Source organism: Strix aluco, chromosome 3 (assembly GCF_031877795.1).
Source record: "Strix aluco isolate bStrAlu1 chromosome 3, bStrAlu1.hap1, whole genome shotgun sequence".
Lineage (NCBI taxonomy): Eukaryota > Metazoa > Chordata > Aves > Strigiformes > Strigidae > Strix > Strix aluco.
In genome coordinates this window covers 7,359,718-7,383,709 of record NC_133933.1, presented here as the reverse complement: position 1 = coordinate 7,383,709, position 23,992 = coordinate 7,359,718, and the positions used below count along the sequence as shown (strand labels likewise).

Sequence of the window (23,992 nt, the reverse complement as noted above, 5' to 3'; positions counted from 1 at the left end):
GACTTGCGTATGCAGAGAAAGGAAGACTGTGGAGGAACAAAAGTATTCCAAAATGTGAAAGGCTCTGCAGAAAGAATGGGAATAATTTGTTCCCTATGTCCAAGGTAGATGGGTAAGAAACAGTACATTTAAATTGCACTAAGGAGTTTTCTGGTTAGATAGCACAGAAGGAAAACATGCTTTTAATGATAAAATTCAGTTCTGGAGTGAACCACCTATTTTGGTTCTACAGATTTCCATGACTGTAAAGTCTGTAACCTAGAAGAAAACTGTCAAAGCTGTAGTTCATCCTGCCCTGGAGCTGTAGGGGTGAAAAGGGAGAAAATGTTTAAATATGGCTTCTAATAAAGAGCGTACATTCTGTAAGATGTACATTTTACCGATAAAATATGTTGGGAACTGTGTGTTCTTCCTTTCTCATCACTATATTGCTATGGTTGAAGTTACTCAATTAGAGCTAATATTTCCTATTTTAAGACTCTCTTTGCAATTGCTAAGTTATGTCAGACACTAATGACTTGCCTAAAACTTTGTGATGGATCTTTCATATTTTTTCCTTAAGCTTTAATTAAAACCATTCAGGTGTTCCCACGCATGAGATGAAAGAAAAGTCTTTTTCTTCTTCCTGCGTTAAAAAAAAATAAAATGTGTGTGGGAATTTCCAGCACTGAACCCTGAAACTTTGTCTGGAGGTAGAGATCAATACATATTGGGAAAGGCTGCTTCTCTGTTACCAAAGGCAACTGTCTCAAAAAGACCCTGATGAAGCTGCAAGTTTCTCCCTTTATCTAGGGGTTATCTTTTTTTTTTTTTTAAACCAAGGTGCAGTCAGGTGAAGGGCTAGGTATGACAGAAGGAGAGAATAGATTATTATTTCAAAGAATGAAGCCTGATTTGAGAAGGAGAGAGGCTCTGATTAAGAGGAGGAAGCAGCTGGAAAAGGGTAAAACGGAGGGATAGAGTATGTTTTTTTAAAAAAGAAAAAGAGACTGGATGATGAATTGGGAACTGTATCTGGGCAAAGGAAAGAGGAAGAGGAGCTCAGAGATGGCACCTGAAAGAAGATTGCTGGGACAGAGAATGCAGGGGGAAGCTGAAGAATGAGAACAGAGGGAACCACCATGGGAGCTGACTGGAGTGAGCTTGGGCGGAAAGGGTCAGATTTTATGTGGGGGACTGAGTAGAAGAGAAATCTTTGCCCATGGAACACTTGTCCTGCAGGGGCGTTCACTGTGTTTGTGTTTTCCTCCTGCCAGGTATCTGTAGAATCCCACCAGGCAAACTCTTGGGTGCCTGGAGTGCCTGGGCTATGCTCACGTTGGATGTTTGGTCTGGTTTGTCCTAATTTGTCTCCTGCTTAATTACAAGGCCCCTAACTCTAAGCAAGAACATTTCTTGCCTCAGCGGTGCATAGAATTAGAATTAGTCCATTGCATCAAATCTCTTACGCATTTTTGGACTGGAGGCAAATTGTAGCTGACAGACTGTTTTGTAAGCGACTTCTGAGTTTGCAGCTCTGAGCCCAAAGCTCATTTGTATGTATATGTCCTCTCCTTTTATTCCTGGGAGCCACGTTCACTCACTGCTGTCTTCCTGAGGTGGTGGGGAGGAGGTATGCCCAGCAGGTAGTTGGTCATCTGCCTGATCAGACTCAGTGGGAAGGGGGCAGCAGGGAGCAAGCAGCCCCGTGTCAGCTGAGGCCAGAGCTGCATGACATTCTCCTGCTCCTCTCTGCTGCTGGGGAAAACCCTGGCTTTGACTTACTGCCTTTGCTGCTTGGCTGGAAAAGGGTCTCCCTGGAGCCGTGGGAAGAGGAGAGCTGCATGCTAAGTCTCTGGATATCTCAGCGGTGTTAGCTGCTGCCTCGCAGTCTGACATGTGTCGGACGTCGGTGGTGGAGCAGCAGCCTGCCTGGGATGAGGCTCAATTCTCAAGTGCCAGCTTAACCGTGATGACATCCTGCTGCTGCTGGCTGCTGTGTTAGCTGAAGTGGCAAGGATCCTGTAAAGGATAGTTGCAGCCCTGCTAATAAACCACATAGTCTGTAGGGATCTGTGAGAAGGAATATGTTTCTTCAGTTTGCTTTATTAAACCGACAGAGTGCTTTTGTATATAAAAACTCTTTAACAGCAGAGTTGAGCATTTGGAAGTTAAATATCAAATATAATTTGGCTGCATTGTGGGATACAATGAATGTAGTTTTAATTTTGTTACTGCCTGCTAATTTATCCAGAGGACCTGCTACATCTTTCAAGACAGGAAGGACTATGAGCTGGGGATTGGGGGCTTGAGAATGGCTCATGGATGCAAGTATATGGCTCTTGTCCCATTATCTGCAGATGTTGCCGAGTCCATAGTGAAATGAGATAGAAGTTGTTAGAAAAGATACTATTGAGATAAGGCAGTTTATACATTGCTCTGAGGAGCCAGTTTCTGCCTTAAACAGTTGGGATTATTCAAACTAAATGAGAGGTGCAAAATAAATCCCAGTAGCAAAGAATTGGAGCTAGTATATACATTCCAACACACACATGAGGATTAAAGTGGCAAGGTGACTGCAGTTAAATAAAGGGCAAGAGATTATTCACTGAAAAGTTTGGATTTTTCCCTTTTTTTCTGGATGTTGGAACTCTTAACTAGTGATCTTTGTTTTGTTTTGTTTTGTTTTTTTTTCCCAAAATATATTGTGCATGAGTATATAGCCTTGGAAATAAGAATTGTTGTTATTGCAGGGTGATGCAGGTTTAATACCTCGAATTTGTGAAGGATTATTCAGCAAAATAAGTGAAAAAACAAAGCGGAATGAGGCATCCTTTCGAACAGAAGTCAGGTACGTTTTGGTGCGTTAATAGTTTGCTGGTTATCAAACTTGTTTCAGTTAAAACAACCCTCTTTCACTTTATCTCTGAGAAAAGTGTGTGGTTTTTCAAATAACTTTCCGTGCTTGACCTCAGTCCTGTAATTGATTTTTGTTGGCAGTCATAGTCAAAATACATGATACTTCTAGCTTCAATCTAACAACTGTGCATTTTGCTTTATTTAAATGATAGTGAAAATGCCTTTCTGCTGGACAGCATCTTCCTTCTTTTTACCGTTTATTTCAGGCTGACATTAGGGAATCTTGATCTTGCTAGTGTCTGCTTGCTTTCTGTTTGCTTCTCGCTTTTATGGCTTTTTTCCTTGTGATACAAGTATGCTGTAGTCATTACTACCTTAAGCCAATTTTGGATCCATTTGCTTTTCCAGGCATCTTGCTTTCAAACACAGTGTTAACATGACTTTTCCTTGAACCAGTCAGTGGTTTTCTACTCTTTTTCTTTCAGTTATCTGGAAATTTACAACGAACGTGTGAGAGATCTTCTCAGACGGAAGTCATCAAAAACTAATAATTTACGAATACGAGAACATCCAAAAGAGGGGCCATATGTTGAGGGTAAAAATGCTGTCAGTGTTTTGCACTGGATATTTTACTACCTTTATATATTCTAAAATGTCATGTCTAATTACATGGGGCATTTTTATCTTTTAAAATATAAATGATGATGGATGCAGTGCTTTCCTTTATATCAAAGCATTAAAGAATAGCCTCTCATTTTGTATCCTCACTTACTTTCCTAGTTCTAAGATTATTATATGTATACAGTTTTTATCTGTAGATTTATAACACATTTTTAAATAAGAGATGCAATTGATTTTAAGAATTTGTTGAATATAATTTATAGATCTTTAGTAGTTAGATGGAAAGTACCTATCAGGATCAGGTCTTAATCTGTCCTCTACCAGGGAAGGCTCATGTCTCTGGAGAGTTTATGCTTATGTTATTGCACTAAATACTTTAGCAAGATTGCGTGGTTTTTTTCTTAATTGACTGTAAATGTGCAAGTTCTCCATTTTTCACGAGGCCTCAATCCTTAAGTGATAAACAAGTGTGACAATAAACACTAATTGCAGCAATACTTTGCAGTAGTGAGCGTAACTTGAATCTTTTTGTAAAGAAAATCTAGTGCATGTATGAGCATACTGTAACACTCTGCTTTTCTTTAGATTTGTCTAAACATTTGGTGCAAAATTATACTGATGTAGAGGAACTTATGGATGCAGGAAATATAAATAGAACAACGGCTGCAACTGGAATGAATGATGTCAGTAGCAGGTCGCATGCCATTTTCACGATCAACTTCACTCAGGTAACAAAACAAAACCCCCTGTCTTAATATGTGTTTACATTCCATAATTCATATGATAGTTAAAAAATAATGTTGTCATAATGAGTATGTTGTTGTCTTGTGATAGGGGAAGTTTAAAAGTGTGAAAATACTGTTTTGAGAATTATCAGTAATGATAATCTTCAAAATTTACAGTGTAATGTGATTACTTAAAATGGTATTTAATAGATTTTGAGGAGATAATTATTGGGAGTTCAGGCTGAATAACAGTGACCAGTGCTGGCATGTTTGATGATGCTGCTGTGACAGGGGTGGGTGAGGGGCATGTTGTGTGAGACTTCAGCCAGAGCTGAACATGGGCTCCCTTTTACGCTCTGATGTTATCCAAGGTTTATGAAAAAAACCTGTTTCCATGGCCTAAATTGTATTGTGTGGAAATGTCTTCTGAGTATTTTCTTGTTGACTCTTCATCTGTTACTATTGGAAACCTCTTTATATTCCTTGATTTACTGATGGAATAATGGAGCGATTTAACACGTTTTCTCTGAGCATAGTGATCTTTTTGTTTATATATAGTAAACTCCTTTTCTAATGACTCCTGCTCTTCATTGTTGTTTTTGGGGAACTTTTTAGACAGTCCATGGATAACCTGCTGGGTGAAGAGAAGGTAGCATAGAGGTGGTTCGCTCTCCTGACAGAACTTTGCATGTCTCCCCCCAGAAAAACACACACACACACAAAATCCTGTGCACCAGCTGTTCACTAGTGATGAATGGCTCATTGCAAAGCTTTTGGAAGAGGATGAGAGTCAGGCAGCAAAAGGTTTTGTTCTACTTCATAAGTAGAAGGAAGTTTAAAACTGAGTTGATTTATACAAATTAAGATAAAAATTGGGAGGAAGCCTCAGTTAAAATCGTAAAATTGCAATTGCTACTTAGTCGAACTTGGAGGCAGGGGGAGAAATTGAGTGTGAATGTGTCTGTGTACTATAACTTGTTGAAAGCTAAATATAAATACAATATAAATGTTGAAAGCTTAATAAAATGAATGCAGCACGTGTTCACTGTGCATCATGTAAATACCAGTTCACAGTTGTCAGTGCATGTGCGTAAGTGGCTAGAAAGTTGCAAATGTTACAGTTTCAAGAAGCAACTACTTGTGTGGGAGTTAGGCAGCAATTCATGATCACATGCCTTTCTGTGGCACCTATAATACATCTGTCTTCTGAAGCTCTGCTATTGTAAACAAGTTAAATTCAACCAGGACATGGCAAAGGCCACTAAGTTGGATTCAGTAAAATTTCAGAATTTTGTAGTTTAACATACTTTTCTTTGTATTTTTTTTTCTTCTGTAGGCTAAATTTGATTCTGAAATGCCTTGTGAAACTGTTAGCAAAATTCATTTGGTAGACCTTGCTGGAAGTGAGAGAGCAGATGCCACCGGTGCCACAGGGGTTAGATTAAAGGAAGGAGGGAATATTAACAAATCTCTGGTTACTCTGGGAAATGTAATTTCTGCCTTAGGTAAGTCTCTGGTTTTTGTGCTTGTCTGTTTTGGGATTTTTTTTTAGTCATTAAATACCTTTTTGTTTATTTACTTACACTTCTGTTCATTTTTACTTTGATAAATAGTGGCCTAACGCATACTGGTTTTGAAAATGAATGAAAATACATAATTGCCTTTTTTTTTTTTTGTTTTTTATCTCCACATAACAGCTGATTTATCTCAGGATGCAACAAATCCTCTTTCAAAGAAGAAACAAGTATTTGTGCCTTACAGGGATTCTGTGTTGACTTGGCTGTTAAAAGATAGCCTAGGAGGAAACTCTAAAACTATAATGATTGCCAGTAAGTGCTTTCAAATTACTTTTTTTACATCCTGAACAGTTCTTGCTTAATAGGAGTGGCTGTAAATATTTAAATTCCAGATGCTTTGTTAAGGCAGAAAGTTGTTTACACATATTTATGATTTCTTTCTTTCTGAGATTTCTAGTAACACTCTGCCTTTACCTACACTCTGCAGAACATCTAGCAGAACTATATAGGGTCTCATTGTATGTATGGGGACAGTCTAGTTGTTTAGTAATGTCATGAACAGTAGCAGATATGCCTCCCAAATTCAAGAGCTTCATTTTCATTTGCAGATTATCTATTTGAGTGCATATAGCACTGGCTGAGTACTTGGTCACAAGTGTAACAAGGTATTCAGATCCTGGCGGTACAGTCGTTAGACATATGTTTGCATAAGTAAGGATCATCCAAATGTATGTGCCTAACTGCTTGCATTTGCTCTGACATCTACCTAACTGCTGTGCTGCTTTGACACGTGCAGTGTAGTGTTTAGCTAATCTGACCAGTTAAACTTCGAGTAATAGTTCCTGTTTATTCTTGAGGTTCACTTGTATTCCAGACAGCTCTGTTACTCATGGTGAATGCAAATGCTCTAACCTGGATCTAGATAAAATCTTCTCTCCCATTACACCTCTCCTCCTGAGGTTGCAGACTTTGATCTCCAGTAAAAAAACAAAATTCCAGCTTTGTGCACTAGTCAATATTGATGTGTGAATCAGTTTGCTTTTCCAAAACTGTGTTGTCTTTTGTTGCATTAGTAGCACAAACAACCTGGTCTCTTCTGACATTCAGTGGGTAGGATTTTCATTTAACCTACTTCTTGAATGCACACAGTGTTTTAACTTTTTTTTGTCTAAATATAATTATTTATGATCAGTCATCTTGCAAACTTCTCTTACGGTTTTCTTTTTACCTATAGGAAGCTCTGTAAGGTTCACTTGGCTTAAAAACCTACCTGTGACACATATATTGCAGGTTTTTCAACAAATTGGAATGGGAATTCCATTACCAATAAAAGCAAGTGAAGCTGGGACGATGTTTAAGGGGAGGGAAGGATTTTGGATGTTGGAGGTGTAAAGTGTGAAGAGAAGAGCAGCTCTAAAATTTTTCTCCCTCTTTCCTGCTCAAATGGAATGCAGTCTAACTGATGCAGTCCTCTCCTGGGAATGGTGGGAGAGCAGAATCGAGGGAATCAAATCGATTGGATCAAATTATTTTTCTTCGGTCGCTTTGTTACAGTCAAATTCTCTGGATAGCAGTTCCTTTGTTGCATGATTTTGGGGATGTTTTTGGAATCCATGTCACTTTCTTTCCTGAGTCTGATCCATAGTAGTACCTAAAGAGGATCTTGGCCCAGACTCGGCTTTGTTTTTCTGTCTAAGTAACACGCTGCTGGCATCTTTCTTCTTGATGCTTCTTTCAGTTGTATGGTTGAGTAGCTTGGGTTTTTTGTTTGGTTGGTTGTGTTTTTTGACAGAGGGATTGGGAGGAGAAGTTTTAGAAACAGAGTGAGCTTTCAGTGCCTGTACTAATGATTACAGTGCCCAGCTGCTTTTTCAGCTACCTCCTCATCTATTAACGATGCTTCTGCTAGGCAGAGCCCTGATGGTTGATCTTTTCTCCAACAGTAACTACTGGTAATGTGGCTGAATTGCCTAACAGAGCCTGACAAGCTGTCTGGTAATGTTTGGTCTGCCTTTTCTGTAACTAAACACAAAAAAAGCAGGAAGATCATCTCAAATTGTAGGAAAGGCTCTTATAAAAATACATCCAATTCTGATTTGTCATGTTTCTGTAACGTATTGTAACATCTTTCTGGAGAGAGAATAATTGAGTAGTGGAGAGGAGACAGTAGATAAAGTAAGGAAGTGATAGTGTGAGCTAGGAGAAGTATAGTCTGTTTCCAAGTGCATCTCCCCTAATTCAGGGAGTCTCTACCACAAAAAGGATATTTATTACTGTTGAGAGAACAAGGAAGGGCAGAATATTTTGGTTACTCGATTATTTTTTTCAGATGTTTTAATTGTCTGAGTCTTTGGGTCTCTTGTTCAGTTTGATTATTAAGTTTTCTGGTCATCATTTCTGCTTGGTGCTCTCTTCTGTGTTTTTGCTCATCTATTTGGATGCAGTGGTTATCTTTTTAACTGGGAATATTTTGTATATTGTTAGAAAAATTAAGTGAAGGATATCATTAGCATTTTCATTTAAACTCCATTGTTTTTCCTGGTTAAGTTGCCTGTAAAAATAATACTGTTTTCTCTTGATGCATCAGATAGGTAACAGTTCTGCATGCTGCCAGATGCTTGCAGCTCTGCAGAACAGTAGGTTGGTAAATTATAGAAGCTCTTCTCTCGTTTTGTTTTCATGTCTGCTTTTTGTTTGAATGCTGTTTAATTTCCCTTCAAAGCTTGTATTGAGCCTACTGTGTTTTAACCTGAAATGACTTTTCCATTTAGTGATTACATTGATACTTACAAAATGCTCACTGTTTCTCCCAGTTCTTGTAAAAAATTTGCAAGTGTCTAAAGTATTCATATAGGACGTTTGTGCTTGCCAGAAAAATGTGTTAAGTAGAGTGACAGCAAGATTTCTTTACAATGCTTGATTGTTGGACCTGATTATTCTAATACAGTGTTTACTTAAGCAAAGTTGTAGTGACATGAAAGCAGTGGAGCTGGGTGAAGAATTGGATCAAATTGTAGCCATACTGGTTAATCATATATTTCTGTCTACATTAAGTTTATCTGACTTTTAAAATATAAACTAACTTTACTAAATGAAACATATGGTGCTGGATAAACTGTTTCTGATTTTATCTCCTTAGCTATTTCACCTGCTGATGTCAATTATGGAGAAACTTTAAGTACACTTCGCTATGCAAATAGAGCCAAAAACATCATCAACAAGCCTACTATTAATGAGGATCCTAACGTCAAACTGATCCGTGAGCTGAGAGCTGAAATAGCCCGATTAAAAGCCCTGCTTGCTCAAGGGAATCAGGTTAGCTTTACTTGAAATTTATGTGTAATTTTCCTTGAGTTATAACATCTATTTCTAGAATGTAATGAGATAATTATCTTTCATTATATTGATTTGAGTAAACAAGCTCTATGAGGCTATGAATGAATATTATTTTCCTGATTGAATCAGTTTCCATATGGCCAGTAGATTACCTCTTTTAACATAAGGGGGGAAAAATTGTCATCCCAAAGCTTTTAGCTTTCTCTTAATATAATCAGAGCTTGATTGCAGTGTGCTGTGGAACAGATAGTCACCACAGCCTGAGGAGGCTGAGCAGTAACATGTTTCCTGGGTCTAGCCTGATGGACTGAAGAGGTACTTTATCTAGTATCTTAAAAGAACTAGAAGATATAAAATACTGTAGTTGTGTAAATATAAAAATATAGGAGTATGAATGGGTTTGAACAATACATTTTATTTGTGTTTGACTGCACAGTACATTAGAAAGCGTGTAACCTGCTAAATATATAGAAGTATTTTCAGTGGTGATATAGGAAAAGGTGTCATGCTTATGCTTCCCTTTTGCATGATTCTCTTTCTTGTTCTTCTATCAGTATTAGCCACTATAAACGTTTGCTCCACAACCTCAGTTAGGCTGATTTTCTCTTCTATTTCCAGGATGGTGAAACCAAACTAACAATAAGAAATATGCAATTGGCTCAGGCCAGTCGTCTCTTCTAAATAATGTCACTTGAGACTGCTAGATTTCATATTTGAGTGAATATGATTTGGAGGTATCCGAAATGATACCTCAGATTTATTTCTAGAACTATGTAATTTTATTTTAGATGGGCTGTGCAGTGTGAAATGGCAGTTCAGCATAGACTTTCAACAGAAGGCTAGTACTTCAGATAGATTTCATGCTATAAAACATTTGCTCAAAAAGGGGATGGGACCACAGTTGGAAGCAGCAATAGGTATTGTAGATGACTGGAGAGCTCTGCTTTGTTACAAACAATTAGAAAACTATTTATGGGGTTGAATTACTCTATTATACTTGTGTTTCTCCCCCATTCTTTAGGAGGGGAAAATTAATTTATTTTCAAAATATGGTTTGATTTAGAGTTGGCAAAGTAAATGTAGCTTGGACCCCTTTGAAGATCTAATGCTTTGACCTAATTCCAAGCTGTAAAACAGTGGATATCACAAAATAAATCTGGTTCAGTTGTAGGATGTGATAGATGGCTGTGTGGGAGACAACAGAGAACTTGCTCAAGTTAATTGAATTTGTGATGGTTGGTAAAACAGCAGGTGGTGTTATGTATGCACAGTAGAATATAAATCTCTGTATAATTTCTTTTGTGGTTTTCCTTTATATTCCCAGAATACTGTATTGCAAGTGCTTCTGTACATCACTGAAGATACTGGTTACCAAAATGTAGAGCTGTATTCAGTGTAGGAGGTGTCATAACAATGAGTATTGCTTGTGTGTGCGCGTGTTGCATAGTAGTTTTCTAAGGCCAGCTACCTTAATATATATTTATTAAAGATAAGCAATATACATATGTGTTATAGCAAAATGGTTTACTACTGATGCATAATAAATTTTCATGTTTCACAGAAATATGTAGATAGATATATCAGGAATTACCTGTTACAATACTGTGTCCGGTTTCAGTGTCTGCATGTGTGTGACCATGTGTTCTATGTAGTGAATAAAAACAGTATTCTGAAACCAATGACTTGTATGTGAAATACTTGTTTTGACAAGATTTTGGATATTCAGTTTACAGTATTTCAAGGTAAAATGATGTATATTGGAGTTTAAAATACTTCATCCTAAATAATCAGAAAGTTGAACGATTGCATTTCTTTCATTTGATCCTGTCAGAAATTGTTACTTTTTTCTTCCTTTTTTTTTTTTTTTTACTTGATGATGTTTACTTTTTACTATTCTAGATCGCACTCTTGGATTCTCCAACAGCTTTAAGCATGGAAGAAAAGCTTCAGCAGAATGAAGCAAGGGTGAGTTATAATTTCATAAAACAGTTTTCAAACAAAAAAAAGTAAAAGGAGGTTTGGATGTAAGAGTGTTGGTAATTTTCAGGATTTTTTATTTATACACAACTAAATTTTCTCCCACCAAACAGCAATTGTCTTGGTGCTTTTTTTTAAAAAAGTTCACGATGCGTGAACTTTGTTATCCTACTAATGTAAGATAACGTTATAAATAAGAACAAAGTATTTCTTTGATATTTATGTAACAGTTCTATTTAATGAAAATATTTGTTCCCAGGCCAACTTGCCTTACTAAAAAAAGTATGTTTGTAAATAGAATAGAGAGGGAAAAACTGTTAAATCAGAGTAATCAGTAACCAGTAATCACAGTAACAAAGCATTCAGCTGTAGAAAATACAGTAAAAGATTTATGGGGAAAATGGGCACCTCTTTTATGTTTTGAAGTAATCAATAACTCGTGGGGTAGGTTTTCAGAAAATTTCATCTTTAAATCTGGTATGTTCAAATATGTTCAGTGCCTTATTAGGCTGTCTTTTTTGGGGAGGATCTAAGATGTAGGTGTACTTCATAGTATGCCTCACACCAAGTTATTTTAATAATCCAGCCTATTATAGAGGCTGGGAAAAATTCCCAGACAGTTCAGATATACTCATAGGGTCCTAAAGAATATAGATACAATGGTACTCTCATTTCTCTAATTTTCAATCTTTCATTCTTGATTCTATCATTCTATGTTAATTCTTTTCTATATACTTGTCTGTTTTTAAAGCTACTGCAAATGGTTTTAAAAAAATAGTATTATTCAGACTTTGGAAAAGAAGAAAGGAAAGTATTTGGAATCATTCACCTACATGGCAGCAAATAATTAGTTCTGAAAATTGGCAACAAGATGCCAATCACATGTAGATATGATGCCTTTAAAAATAGGGATTTCTTAGCTGGTTTAAATTGTAAGGTTTACATGGGTGCTGCTTATACCTTTACAATTAGAGAATGAATGCATTGCTTTGAGAATCCTGTTTTGACCAAAGTAATTGGTACGGTATCTGTCTGCGCTTTTCAGGATTCTCATTGGTAATACCCAATTTAAAGACACGTTGAAATAATTTTCAGTGAAATGACATTTTAAAAATAAACTTCATGACAAAAATGGATGAAATATGTGTATTAGTATGAACCATAGCTGCAAAGTAGACTCCAGGCTTCTCTGGAAGCCAATTTTCTGCTGGGAATGCATTTTACAAGTCTGTAGTATATGCAGGAATCCTTACTGTGTTGTATTCAATAATTAAAGTAGTACTTGTATAACCGTAGTATGAACCTTCAGTTGCAAATTATTTTTTTTTCGTATTCATACTAGGTTTTAAAAAGTTTTTAGCTGAATCAGAGATGAATGATAATATTGTTAGTACATGTAGCATGCTTTTATTTGTGTGCACAAATGAAAGACTTTTATCTAAGAGTACTGAGTAGTATAAACTGCTGACTATATGCTAATTAAAAGTATGTTATTCATGCTCTGACAGTAATCACTGCTTGTCCTGCTCAGAAGGGTTGGCCCTTCTGTGTGGGGAGTATATCGAGCATATTTTATTATCTTTTGTCAGCCTCATTAGAAGGTTATGTGATTACTATTCATGATAATTACAATAGACATAATTACTAAAAACTCTTAGTAGATATTGCAGTGGTTATAGCTTTTTTTATAATTGAATGAGTGCAATAATTAATTTGTTTATACAGATCTAAAGACTTTATCACCATATTTAAATTATCTGACAAATATATGGTGACTTTCTTTAATGAGTTGATTTGTCCTTATATAAGAACAATTTTTAAATTGTTTCTGAGCAATAAAAATTGTTCTGGTATGGTGGATAGACTTATGATAGATCTGCTTCATGTTTTTCTTTAATCTTTTAAATTTTTTTGTTGTTTAACATTCCAGTTAGCAGCACTAGGAATGGTAATAATGCACTGAAAAATGTGCTTACTTTTCTTTGTTGAGATCTTGAGATACAGGCAGAGATGACAGAAGTTTCTTTAGTTCTTATTGATTAATTTGCAGCTGATCTGCAAAGATAACTAGGAAAGTAGGCCATAGGCGGAAAATGTGGAGATGTTTGAAGGAACTGCGTTGAAGATTTTTTTTTTTCTACAGTGGTTTTATTTGTGAAATAATAAAGGGATGTTGCTGGATTTTTTTTTCCCCAGCTCTTCTGCAGATGAAGTGATTTCAAATAATAAAAGTTTGTGTATGTTTTTAAAAGTCTACGTATTTCATTCCTGTACAGAAATCTGGTGCTTCAAAAAAATAAAGTGCGTGTGTGTGTGTATATATATATTATTATTTACTGTGATTATGATTCCAAGTCAGCCAGAGCTTTGAGGTGGATCTGCTTGAAGCACCCTCTATGCACTGCTTTCTAAAAAGTGTGAAGGCTCTGAAATGAAAAGAACCTTTACTGATATGGAAGCTGTGAAAGTTAACTAGTGAGATGGACAACTGGATGAGTAGGGAAGGCAGGACAAAACCTAAGCATTCTATCAGTCTGACCTCCATGCTGGGGAAGGTTATGGAACAGATCATCTTGAGTGCCATCATGTGGCACATACGGGACAACCAGGTGATCAGGCCCAGTCAGCATGGGTTTATGAAAGACAGGTCCTGTTTGACCAACCTGATCTCCTTCTATGACAAGGTGACCCCCTTAGTGGATGAGGGAAAGGCTGTGGATGTTGTTTACCTGGACTTTAGTAAAGCCTTTGATGCGGTTTCCTACAGCATTCTCCTGAAGAAACTGGCTGCTCATGGCTTGGATAGGTGTACCCTTTGCTGGCGAAAAAACTGGCCCAAAGAGTTCTGGTGAATGGAGTTAAAACCAGTTGGTAGCCGGTCACAAGTGGTGTTCCCCAGGGCTCAGTACCAGCGCCAGTTCTGTTTAATATCTTTTTCAATGATCTGGATGAGGGGATTGAGTGCATCCTCAGTAAATTTGCAGATGACAGCAATCTGGGCGGGAGTGTGGATCTGCTGGGGGGTAGGAAGGCTCTACAGATTGATCTGGAGAGGTTGATCGATGGGCTGAGGCCTATTGTATGAGGTTCAACAAGGCTCAGTGCTGGGTTCTACACTTGGGTCACAACAACCCCCTGCAGCACTACAGGCTTGGGAAAGAGTGGCTGGAAAGCTGTGTGGTGGGAAAGGACCTGGAGGTGTTGATCAATAGCCAGCTGAATATGAGCTGGCAGTGCGCCCAGGTTTCCAAGAAGGCCAGAAGCATCCTGGCTTGTATCAGAAATAGTGTGGCCAGCAGGACCAGGGAAGTGATCGTCCCCCTGTACTCAGCACTGGTGAGGCTGCACCTCAAATACTGTGTTCAGTGTTGGGCTCCTCACTACAAGAAAGACATTGAGGTGCTGGAGTGTGTCCAGAGAAGAGCAGCGAATCTGATGAAGGATCTGGAGAACAAGTCCTGTGAGGGAACTGGGGGTGTTAAGCCTGGAGAAAAGAAGACTCAGGGGAGACCTATTACTCTCTACAACTACCTGAAAGGAGGTTGTAGTGAGGTGGGTGTTGGTCTCTTTTCCCATGTAACAAGTGATATGACAAGAGATGGCCTCAAGTTGTGCCAGGGGAGGTTTAGACTGGATATAAGGAAAAATTTCTTCACCAAAAGGATTATCAAGCACTGGACAGGCTGTCCAGGGAAGTGGTGGAGTCACCATCCCTGGAGGAATTTAAGGGATGTGGTTTAGTGGTGGACTTGGCAGTGTCAGGTTAACAGTTGGACCTGATGATTTCAGAGATGTTTTCCAACCTGAATGATTCTATGATTCTATTCCCAGCGCCCTCGCTGTCTGTATTGCCTTTGCAAGCAGCTTCTCACTTCTGTGCTGGTTTCAACCAAGTGTGTGATTTCTAAGTTGCAGCAAGCTTTGCTATGATTCTCTCCTGAAGGCTGCCTGTCTGTTGCTTCCTCTGCATGCCATCCTCTGGAGGGTATTTTAGCTTAAACATGCCTACCTGCGTGCGGGAGGAAAGGAGCTGTCATCTAGTTACAACTAAGGGATCAATCTGTGGCAGTAGACTTTGTAGGACTGATGAAGCACTTTAGGGAATAATTCCCTATCTTCGAAAATGCCTGCCATTATTTGAAGGCAATATCCCTGTCCTTTGTTTCATTTTATACTATAAATAAGAATTTTGTGATTTTCCTTTTTGAGAGAGAGATGATATAGGTAATGGCCACTTATTGCAGGAGCAACAGTGCCATTCTAATGTTTAAGTATTAAACATCACAAGGAATTTCACAAATATTTAGTATTTCTCTGAGAATGCATTATCAAGGACTTTGGAAAAAATCACATCTCTTTTAATATTTGTTTTCTTTTATAGGTACAAGAACTGACCAAAGAATGGACAAACAAGTGGAATGAAACTCAAGATATTCTGAAAGTAAGGCAAATAAATAAATTTTCAACCTGGCATTTGAACTAGCCTTAGTGTTTCATTAAAAAAAAAAAGGTTCTGTTCTAAGTCACCTTCTTTGTTTTTTAATAACACAAAATTTTCTCAGTCTTGTTTTAGCTTATTCCAAAGAATTAGTTTTTGAGGGCTTTTAGGAGTAAATATGCAGACACAGTGGTATTTTTGAATAAGATTTTAAGTAATATTAATAAGTTAGCACAACTCTTTCCTTCATCATAGTGACCTCATAGTGCAAAACAGCTTCTCTCTAACAAATCTTTAAATTACTGAATGTTTTGTGAGTTGCAAATGAAGAAAAGCTGAGGCAGGGGCAGGTGGATCCCTCATCCTCTTGGTATTTGTGTTGTATCAACAAGACCTGTGAATAACCACCTTTTACGTTACATTGTGCATCTCAGTGAATGCGGTGTGTAGTGGATACAGATTTTTGCATTGGCCTTCAGATTCACGTTGCAGTCAGAAATGGCTTGTAAACTTGAAAAACAACTTTTGATGGGATTTCTGCAGTTGAAGTCTCCCCGAGTAGGTCCTCATCAAACCAAATAGATGCATCTGAGCTAAACATGCTCTGGAGTCCCAAGCACGGGAATTTTTGCAACCGGTTCACATAAGCTGTCCTGAGTTGCACTCTTCGTATGGCTCCAGACAACTTCTGGGGCAGGTAAATCCACACAGTGCTCTCTTGCGGCTTGTAGATTTAGTACAGATCTAAGAGGGCAACTTGGTGATTTCCATACTGTGTTTTTTGCATGATGTAGACAGACTTTTGTGTTCTCTGCATGTATCTTTGTTTTCCTGCTGTCCAGTTGTACTGGTAAAATTTTATATTGGCATTTGGCTCATGATTAAGGTGATAGTCTGAGGTGATATTTTAATGGGCCACTTTAGGATTCCATACACATGTACAAGCTCACATGTGCACGTGCACGCACACACAGAGGTGTAATTCCTACAATTTCTTTTCCATAACATAGACTAACATTTTTTTGGCCAAATGTTTTAACTATTCTGTTAAATAAAAATTTTGATAACAAAACTTAAGTTTTCATGACTTGCTGTATATGCTGAACATGAACTCATTTGGAGTGCAATTTGAGCAAGCATTTAGAAGTAATTTTTTAATTCCCCTTATCACTGATCTGAAACTTGAATTTTTGTAGTTGATTTTTTGCTTTGTATTACTTTTTGATTTCTTTATTTTTTTTTTAAGTTCACCACCATGTCTTTTATCTGACTTCCAAATAAGTTGAATGGCTCCATGCTTAAAAATAAAAATAAAGCATAAATAGCGTAGAGAACAGAGCAGTGTTGGTAACTGCCTAGCAGATGGCGTGACAGAATGGACTGTTTAATGTCTGTCTAGATACTGAACTGGGAATTACCATTTGTATATTCCTCAGAGATGTTTTAGGTCCAATTTTATGTTATTTCTGTGTTATTTTGAAGCATCTATATGTACACGGAACTTTATTAATCCTCTCTTTACTCACGTCTGGATTGGGGAGTTCATTGTCACATGAAGAATTTGTGAATTTTGGTCAGTTGTGAGAACGAACATGATATAGCATGTAGGAAGTTTTTAAAGCTTTATGTTGGAAAGCACTGATTCTTGTACAGAAATTAGAGAATTGTAGGAGGTGTTAACTGAACAATTCATATAAACAAAGGAAAGCTGCATTTGTTAAATAGCTGGATATAAAGGACTTAAACACAGAAGCTGTTACTCAACTTTTCTGGTACTGAGCTTTTGTTTAATTCATACAGCTTTTGTATTTTGGTACTTTCATATGCTGATATTTGAGTACATGAATATAGCTTATATTTCACTTTTGGGTTAAAGGCAGTTGATAAAACTTTCTTGGCCCTGAAAAACTGAAAATCTGCAAAAGATTTCTTGGTTGTACTGTTTTATTTTACACCATTTTCCTGAAGCTATCCATATTTTTATTCACTTCTTGTTTAACGATTCCTGAAATCACTGCCAGCACACGAGCAGAAAAGGGCTTTCTGGAAGTTTGCCAGGCTGAGTCGTTGAAAAGCAGATTTTAAACTAGAGAGTGCAGCAGTGTTTTTTTGTAATGGACTCTCTATAAGTTCACTGGCTTTTTTTGTTTCATTATTGATGTACCACCTCTTGCACACAGAGACTGTACACGTTGTTCACTTGTAAAATAGAATGTCTCGGCACCCTTTGAGAAATGAGACTGTCTTTGTATGTCTACCTCGCTGCAGTCACAATGGCAACTATTTCCATGCCATAATTCAGTAATTTTCAGGACATTATTCATTAAGTTACTTAGAACTTCATGTTTGTATTTATGTCTAAAACCTGCTTTCCCTTGCCTCCCCCTGAGCTTGCAGTCCTGAGGTAGTTGCTGCCTTTCAGTTCCTGCCCTGCAGCAGGCTTGGAGAATTAAAAACCTTTTGCTTTTCAGTCCCTAACACCTCTTGCTTCAAATCTTTGAGGCAGTTGATGTTGAAAATTCATGTAAACAGCTACCTATTACCTATTCATATATGCTGGCCAGATGCAAGTGCACTTGCTAGTAGCTGAATGGGATTTCTTACTCTATTATATGTAGTTATGCTTTTTCATACTAAGTTTTAAATATCAGGGTTCACATAGTTTTGAATTGTTCTCTCAGACTGATGGGAAAATCTGTTAATGTTTAAATCCAAAATAATTGAAAGGATTTTACATAAGCCTTGCGAAATACAGGAAGGCAGATTCATAGGGCATGCTGGTGTTGTCTTCTGGATCAACAGATACTGCTGGAAAAAGTTACTTTGCTTTTACTGAATACAGTGCTTTTGTCAGACTTGACAAAGAAGTTGATGCATACTGTTTTGCAGGGAAGATGTTCCATAAACTTGTTCACCCTTGCCAGTTATTTTGAACCTTGTTTTAAATTAGTCCAGCAACATTTAAACGCTACCTTGAAAATAATTCGTAGCAAATGGAAAATACTATCCAGCTAGAAAATACTGAGGAAGAGAGGACACTGTGTGAAGGCAAGTTTTTGATTAAAAAGTATTTGGCAGCTTAAAATTCCAATTATTTCAGTCGGCACAGCGCCATGTGTGCAGCTGACATGTACATCCCAGTGTTCTTCCTTATTTCTGCTTGTAGCTTTTATCCCCTTTGACATTTGTCTCTCTGTAGTTCACCCGAAGTTATGGTTTTCCATCCGTGTGCATCTTTAGACTGAGTATGTTGAACTGTCCTATCTATAAATGTTGTCAGTTCTGGATTTGGTGCAGTCTGTATGGCTGAATGCCATTATCAGCTGTGAACATCTTGTATAATCCTTCATATATGCTGCTGTCAGACTGGGCATGCCTTGGACTGGTGATGGTAGTATTGATAGCATGCTCTCTTTCTTTCACGCATTTGGTAGAAGCCCTTTTGCAGGGCAACTGTCCGGGTTCCTCTGGAGTCTGAATTACTGGCAACTCACACCTAAAGCCCAAATTCTCTTGTTTTCCTTATGCAAAGATTAGGACACTGCATACATTGGGGTTTTGAACTGATGCTGACTCCCTATGAAGTATTCTTTATTGTGTTGCATGGCAGCTTCTTGGCGTTGGTAATCTCTCTGAAGTGACAAGCATTGTTTCCAGTCGTGATGCTTGTTTTCATCCTTGAGCTCCTCACTGTGATATAATGTGACACTAACCTTCCTAACCTAGTATTACAGTCCGTCCCCTGTCCCTCTTTTTAATCTAAGGGAGGATATTTTAATGCTTAATAAACTTAAATATGTGGATTGATGCTTCAGCATTGGGTAAAATACTGCATCAAAACCCACAGTGATCCCAAAGGCTCTGGGTTATTTCCTCAAATGTCACCAGCTGTCAAAAGAGTTGCTCTTTATGAAACAGCACTGCTTTACGTTTACATTGCTTCTCGATCTTCAGGTGTCTTGCAACCTCAGCACTTACTTAACTCTAGGATTTTGCTTTCATCTCACTCTCATTGAATCTTTCTATGGATTTTTTTTTTTTTAACCTTCTGTTAATGTTCTTCCATACACATCTCCAAAAAGAAGAGGAAGAGGGAAGAAAACTGTTTGCTCTTTTCCTTAGTTTGGTCCTTTCTGTATTGTTCTGTTAAAGATCAATCCTGGGGTCTGTAATTTCTTTGGATGCTTTCTAAGATGTTAGGGTAACCTATCCAACTTTCGATTTTTCTCTTTCTTTGAGGATTTAATTGGTACAAAACTTCTTTTGATGTGGCTGCTATATTTGACTGCATGTGTTGTCATTCTCCTAGAGATCTTTTTTCTCTTACTGGCATCTTATTTTTGTCATCTTTTGTGCATGTTCCAATTTCTTTCTCTAACCTTTAGCAGCTTTTATATTAATCTTTCTAAAATGTGTACTCTTTTATATAATTCTCTACTATTTTTTCTTACCAACTTCCTTTTAAGTTTCTTCTTCCCTTTACTGTTTGTGTAGAAATTGGTTTGACTTTTAGCTTTTGCCTTTTTGATGTATGTCATTTGTACCTAGCGTTAAGGTATTTAGATGCTCTTTTTTTTTTTTTTTTTTTTAGTTTTAAGTAGATTTAGACTTAGCTTTTATTTCGTTATCCTGTTGTTTGATTCTAATCATGTCATTAGCTTTGTGTTGCAGAGCTCAACTGATGTCAAAGGACGCAGAGATATCTGTCTGCACAGAGTCTATTAAAGGACAGGGTCTTTTTTGTGTGTGTGTCTAATTCTCATGATCAATAGTTTAACTAGTAGCTGCTTCAGCTGGCTTTGTCCTGTTGGATTTAGTGACAGCCTCACTTTCATCAATAATCCTAATTCTGCAGCAGCACTTTACCACATGTTGTGTAAATATGTTTTTGAACACTGTTTATTTGATCTTTTTCTTTTTTGTGCTCTTTGGTTGAGTACTGGTTAATAGTACATTTTTATGCCTTAACAACAGTTGTTCCTAACTGGGGAAGAAAAACTATATGTCTATCTTCAAGCATGAACATCTATCTTTTCTTTTTTTTTTTATATCATGCCTCTTTTTGGGGGAGATGAAATACTCTTAACTTGCCATGATGAATAAATACAGACTAATACCAAACAGTTATTTTGGTAGACCTACTCATCTAAACAGGAGAATTTCCTTTCTTTAGGAATTTTGGCTATACCCAGCAAAGACAGGAGGAGACCAAAACTCAAAGTAATTGTGTTGGTCTTTATGAGGTGCTGATTAGGGTGGCAGAAGCTAATAGATTTGGATTTTAATAATTTCCTTTCCGTGCTGGCTTGTGTACTGTAGTGAACTCTGTCAAGAACTGTTTGTTGTGTTCTATATAAATGCTGCATTAGCCTACATTTATTTGCATTTTCAGATAATTTTTAAACCACAGTTGCAGAATGGTATTTGAACACCATTATCTCAGTTCTGCCTGTGAGTCTGGGCATGTATCACTGTTCTCCTATTTTATGCCTTTTTGTTACTTCCCATTAACCTTGGCTAGCTTGTCTCCTTTTCCTCTTCTCGCTTGTTTTGTGTTCTACTCTAGTACCTTGCCCTTCAATGAGCATTTGTTTTCTTCATTCTTTCATGTCTTTGTTTTAACAACCTCAGTCCTCAAGGTGAAAAGTGCTCTCAATTAACACCTGCTACTTTCACATAAAATTCTTGTCTCTACTAAATCCACCTTCTGATGGCTGTAAGGCAGAGAAGTTGTGCAAGCTCGGGCTCCTGAAGAACAAACTAGAACTTTTAAAAAGTACTTCCTGCATCACTCGTAAGGGTAGTTCATTAACCACGGCCACTCTTCTTGTCTAAAAACCAGTACTTGTGACACTTCCCCATTCAATACCTTTAGTAACCAACAAAATCTTGTGAGTTTTGTGCCTATTCCATAGTAAGATTACTAGAACATTAGGAACCTAATGCATAAGGTAGTTGTCCTAGATCACTAATGAATAGCTGCTTTTTTAAAAAAAAAAAAAAAAAATAATTAAATTAATCTGATGAACCAAAAATTCATCTTGTTGTTTGTTAATATTTCTGTCAACCTAATCATTTTACCATTGGGTAAATTAAATATTAGAAAATTGCATATTGTGAAGTTTTTACAAAAGATGCCAATATAGGCTTTCACCTGCCCTTATAAAGTACATAAGACTTCTGGACACATGCCTTTGGAACACAGGTCCTAAAATAGTTGTATTTACAGGTTGAATGAAAAAAAGGGAGTTACAGGAATGGTCTGCATTTATATACAAAACGATGTATGCATGATACTCTACTTAAACTGTTCATTTTCAGCTTTGGCATATGTATTTATTTGTATGTTTGGCAGGAATAACACTTGTTTCTAAGGTTTTTTCACATTTCAGTAAGTGAATCATTTTTGTAAAATTTGTTGCTAGTTAGACATGTTGGTGTTGCATTTTGGTTAGAATGTCTGTTGTTGGCTGTGTTTGAAGCATAACTGTACTTTTAATGGGAGACTTAAATCTGTACTTTCATTTGAACAAATTTTATTTGTTATTTTATAATTTCATCTATTTGTCATCTGTATCAGACAACACTCATTGTGTGCTTCCAGTTTTTGTTTCCTTTCTGCAAATGATGTCTTCTGCTTGCACTTTTAAAAAAGAGGTTTAAAAAGCACTGCAAAATTAAAATAGGCTTGCATATCCATGGAGCTGGCAGAAAGAATTTAAGTCAGATGTTGCTGCTGAATTTGTTTTCTTTTCGAAAAGTTGATAGAATAAATAGAGTAACAACTCCATTCCTAGGGATGTTTGCTTTCTTAACAATTTTTTGCCGTCCAACAATTATGTAATATCTATTCATTTATCAAACTGAATTTGTATGGAAAGGAAAAATGCACATTTGTATTAAATAGTCTCTTATTAACATATTATGCTTAATAGGATTCCCTTCAGCTGGCTTGTGAATATTGTGCAGAAGACGAGATACTAAGAAAGTTTTAATAGGGCTGATGTTAATTATTCTTGTTTATCTCAGTCAGAAATCACACAATAAATGATAATAGCTTCTCTTTCTCTAGAAGCCTGTCTAAATGTGGTTTTGGTTTCTTGCACTAGATGTCACTGCAGATACAAAAATCAGGTTCTTCTGCATGCTTAATTCAGATTTAATGCAGATATTTTAAGGCAAAATGATTTGCAATATCTTGACTTTCATTGCTGTTCGGTTCTACTAAAATAAGTTTATGAGAATGCCAAAACATTGGTTTAGGAGCAAGTTCTGAAGAACCTGAGTACATGTTTTGACAAAATGCTTCTGAACAACAATTCACAGGTGGGATGCACTGTAAAGTGATTATGTACATTCAAAATTATTGCAATTATTTGTCAGTACATTTTTCAACTCTTTCACATGACTGTATAGCTAGAATGTTTGACAAATTACCTAAAGCCTTTAAAAGGTATTTATTTTCTTAACTTTGTTGTAGCTCTGATATTTTAGGGATATAAAAGAACATTTTCAGGGAGAGGTATCTTTTATTTGACCAGGTAATACAGTTGAGAAAGCAAACAGGCTTTTGGACATATAGGTCTTTCACCAGGCCACTTCTGTATTTGCTTTCTCTTTTAATGGATCTTGCAGTTGAAGTGCCAGTGGCAATGATATGCAGCTTCTATTTATAACTGTTTCTTTTAACATTTTCCCCTTCATTAATCACTTCTGTAGATTTATAATTGAATTTCAGTACATTAAAATTTAATAAGTTTATTGGTTTTTTTCGATCTTTTTCTGAGAAAGTTGTCTGACAACAAGGGAATGTTTACTGTTCTCAATCTTTGTACAGTATTTACCCGCAACTTCTGCCTCCTGAGCAATGACTTAGTTCTTAGTTTTATTAGGGTTTGGTCTTTTTTATACCTGGCCTTGTGCATTATTTATTTATTTCCCAAGTGTAGCAGTTACTGTCAGTGGTTGTAGTCCATACAATCATCTACTCTGGTCAGAAGATTTAAAGTTGGGATAAATTGTCATTACTAAATGTCACATAGCCTCCCTCCTCCAAAGCCTCTACAGATGGACTTTTTTGTTCTTCTCAAAATCAGGGACATGAAAACATAACATCATATCTTCCCCCCCTTATTTTTTTGGTCATTAAGATAAAATGAATGTATTTACATCCCTGGATCTTTATGCTATTGGCCAGTACACAGATTTCTGCTTTGGAATTTCAGTTTGGACAGAGTTCATTCGAACATGATTTGTTTTACCTTAAATAGCCATTGTTTTTTCATACCATATTACTGAACAGATGCCATTATTAAATGATGATTATTAGTTTACCTGATCATCCCACTTGCTTCAGTCTGGTAACTATGCCTAGGTGAATGCAAACTGAGAAGAAAGACAATACAGTGGAGAGAATTTTCTATAACAACAAACAAACAGAAACTTTTTAAGGGGTTATGTGGTTGTCCTGAGATACACATTGTTTTTTCTTCAGGAGAGCTGCCCTCATTGCTCTTCACTCACTAATGTTTTTTTCAGTG

General features: G+C 36.9%; 1 protein-coding gene across 5 annotated transcripts in view; it reads left to right on the top strand.

Annotated features, from left to right (window-relative positions):
* The window catches only part of KIF16B (kinesin family member 16B), a 142,292-nt gene that overhangs the window by 24,078 nt on the left and 94,222 nt on the right, over positions 1–23,992 (top strand). For all 5 annotated transcript variants that reach the window (XM_074817250.1, XM_074817248.1, XM_074817247.1 and 2 more), the window contains exons 5-12: positions 2,733–2,830; positions 3,324–3,433; positions 4,045–4,187; positions 5,521–5,689; positions 5,882–6,013; positions 8,841–9,016; positions 10,937–11,002; positions 15,396–15,455. In XM_074817250.1, coding sequence (XP_074673351.1) covers positions 2,733–2,830; positions 3,324–3,433; positions 4,045–4,187; positions 5,521–5,689; positions 5,882–6,013; positions 8,841–9,016; positions 10,937–11,002; positions 15,396–15,455 — 954 coding nt within the window. The remainder of the gene's footprint in view (positions 1–2,732; positions 2,831–3,323; positions 3,434–4,044; positions 4,188–5,520; positions 5,690–5,881; positions 6,014–8,840; positions 9,017–10,936; positions 11,003–15,395; positions 15,456–23,992) is intronic.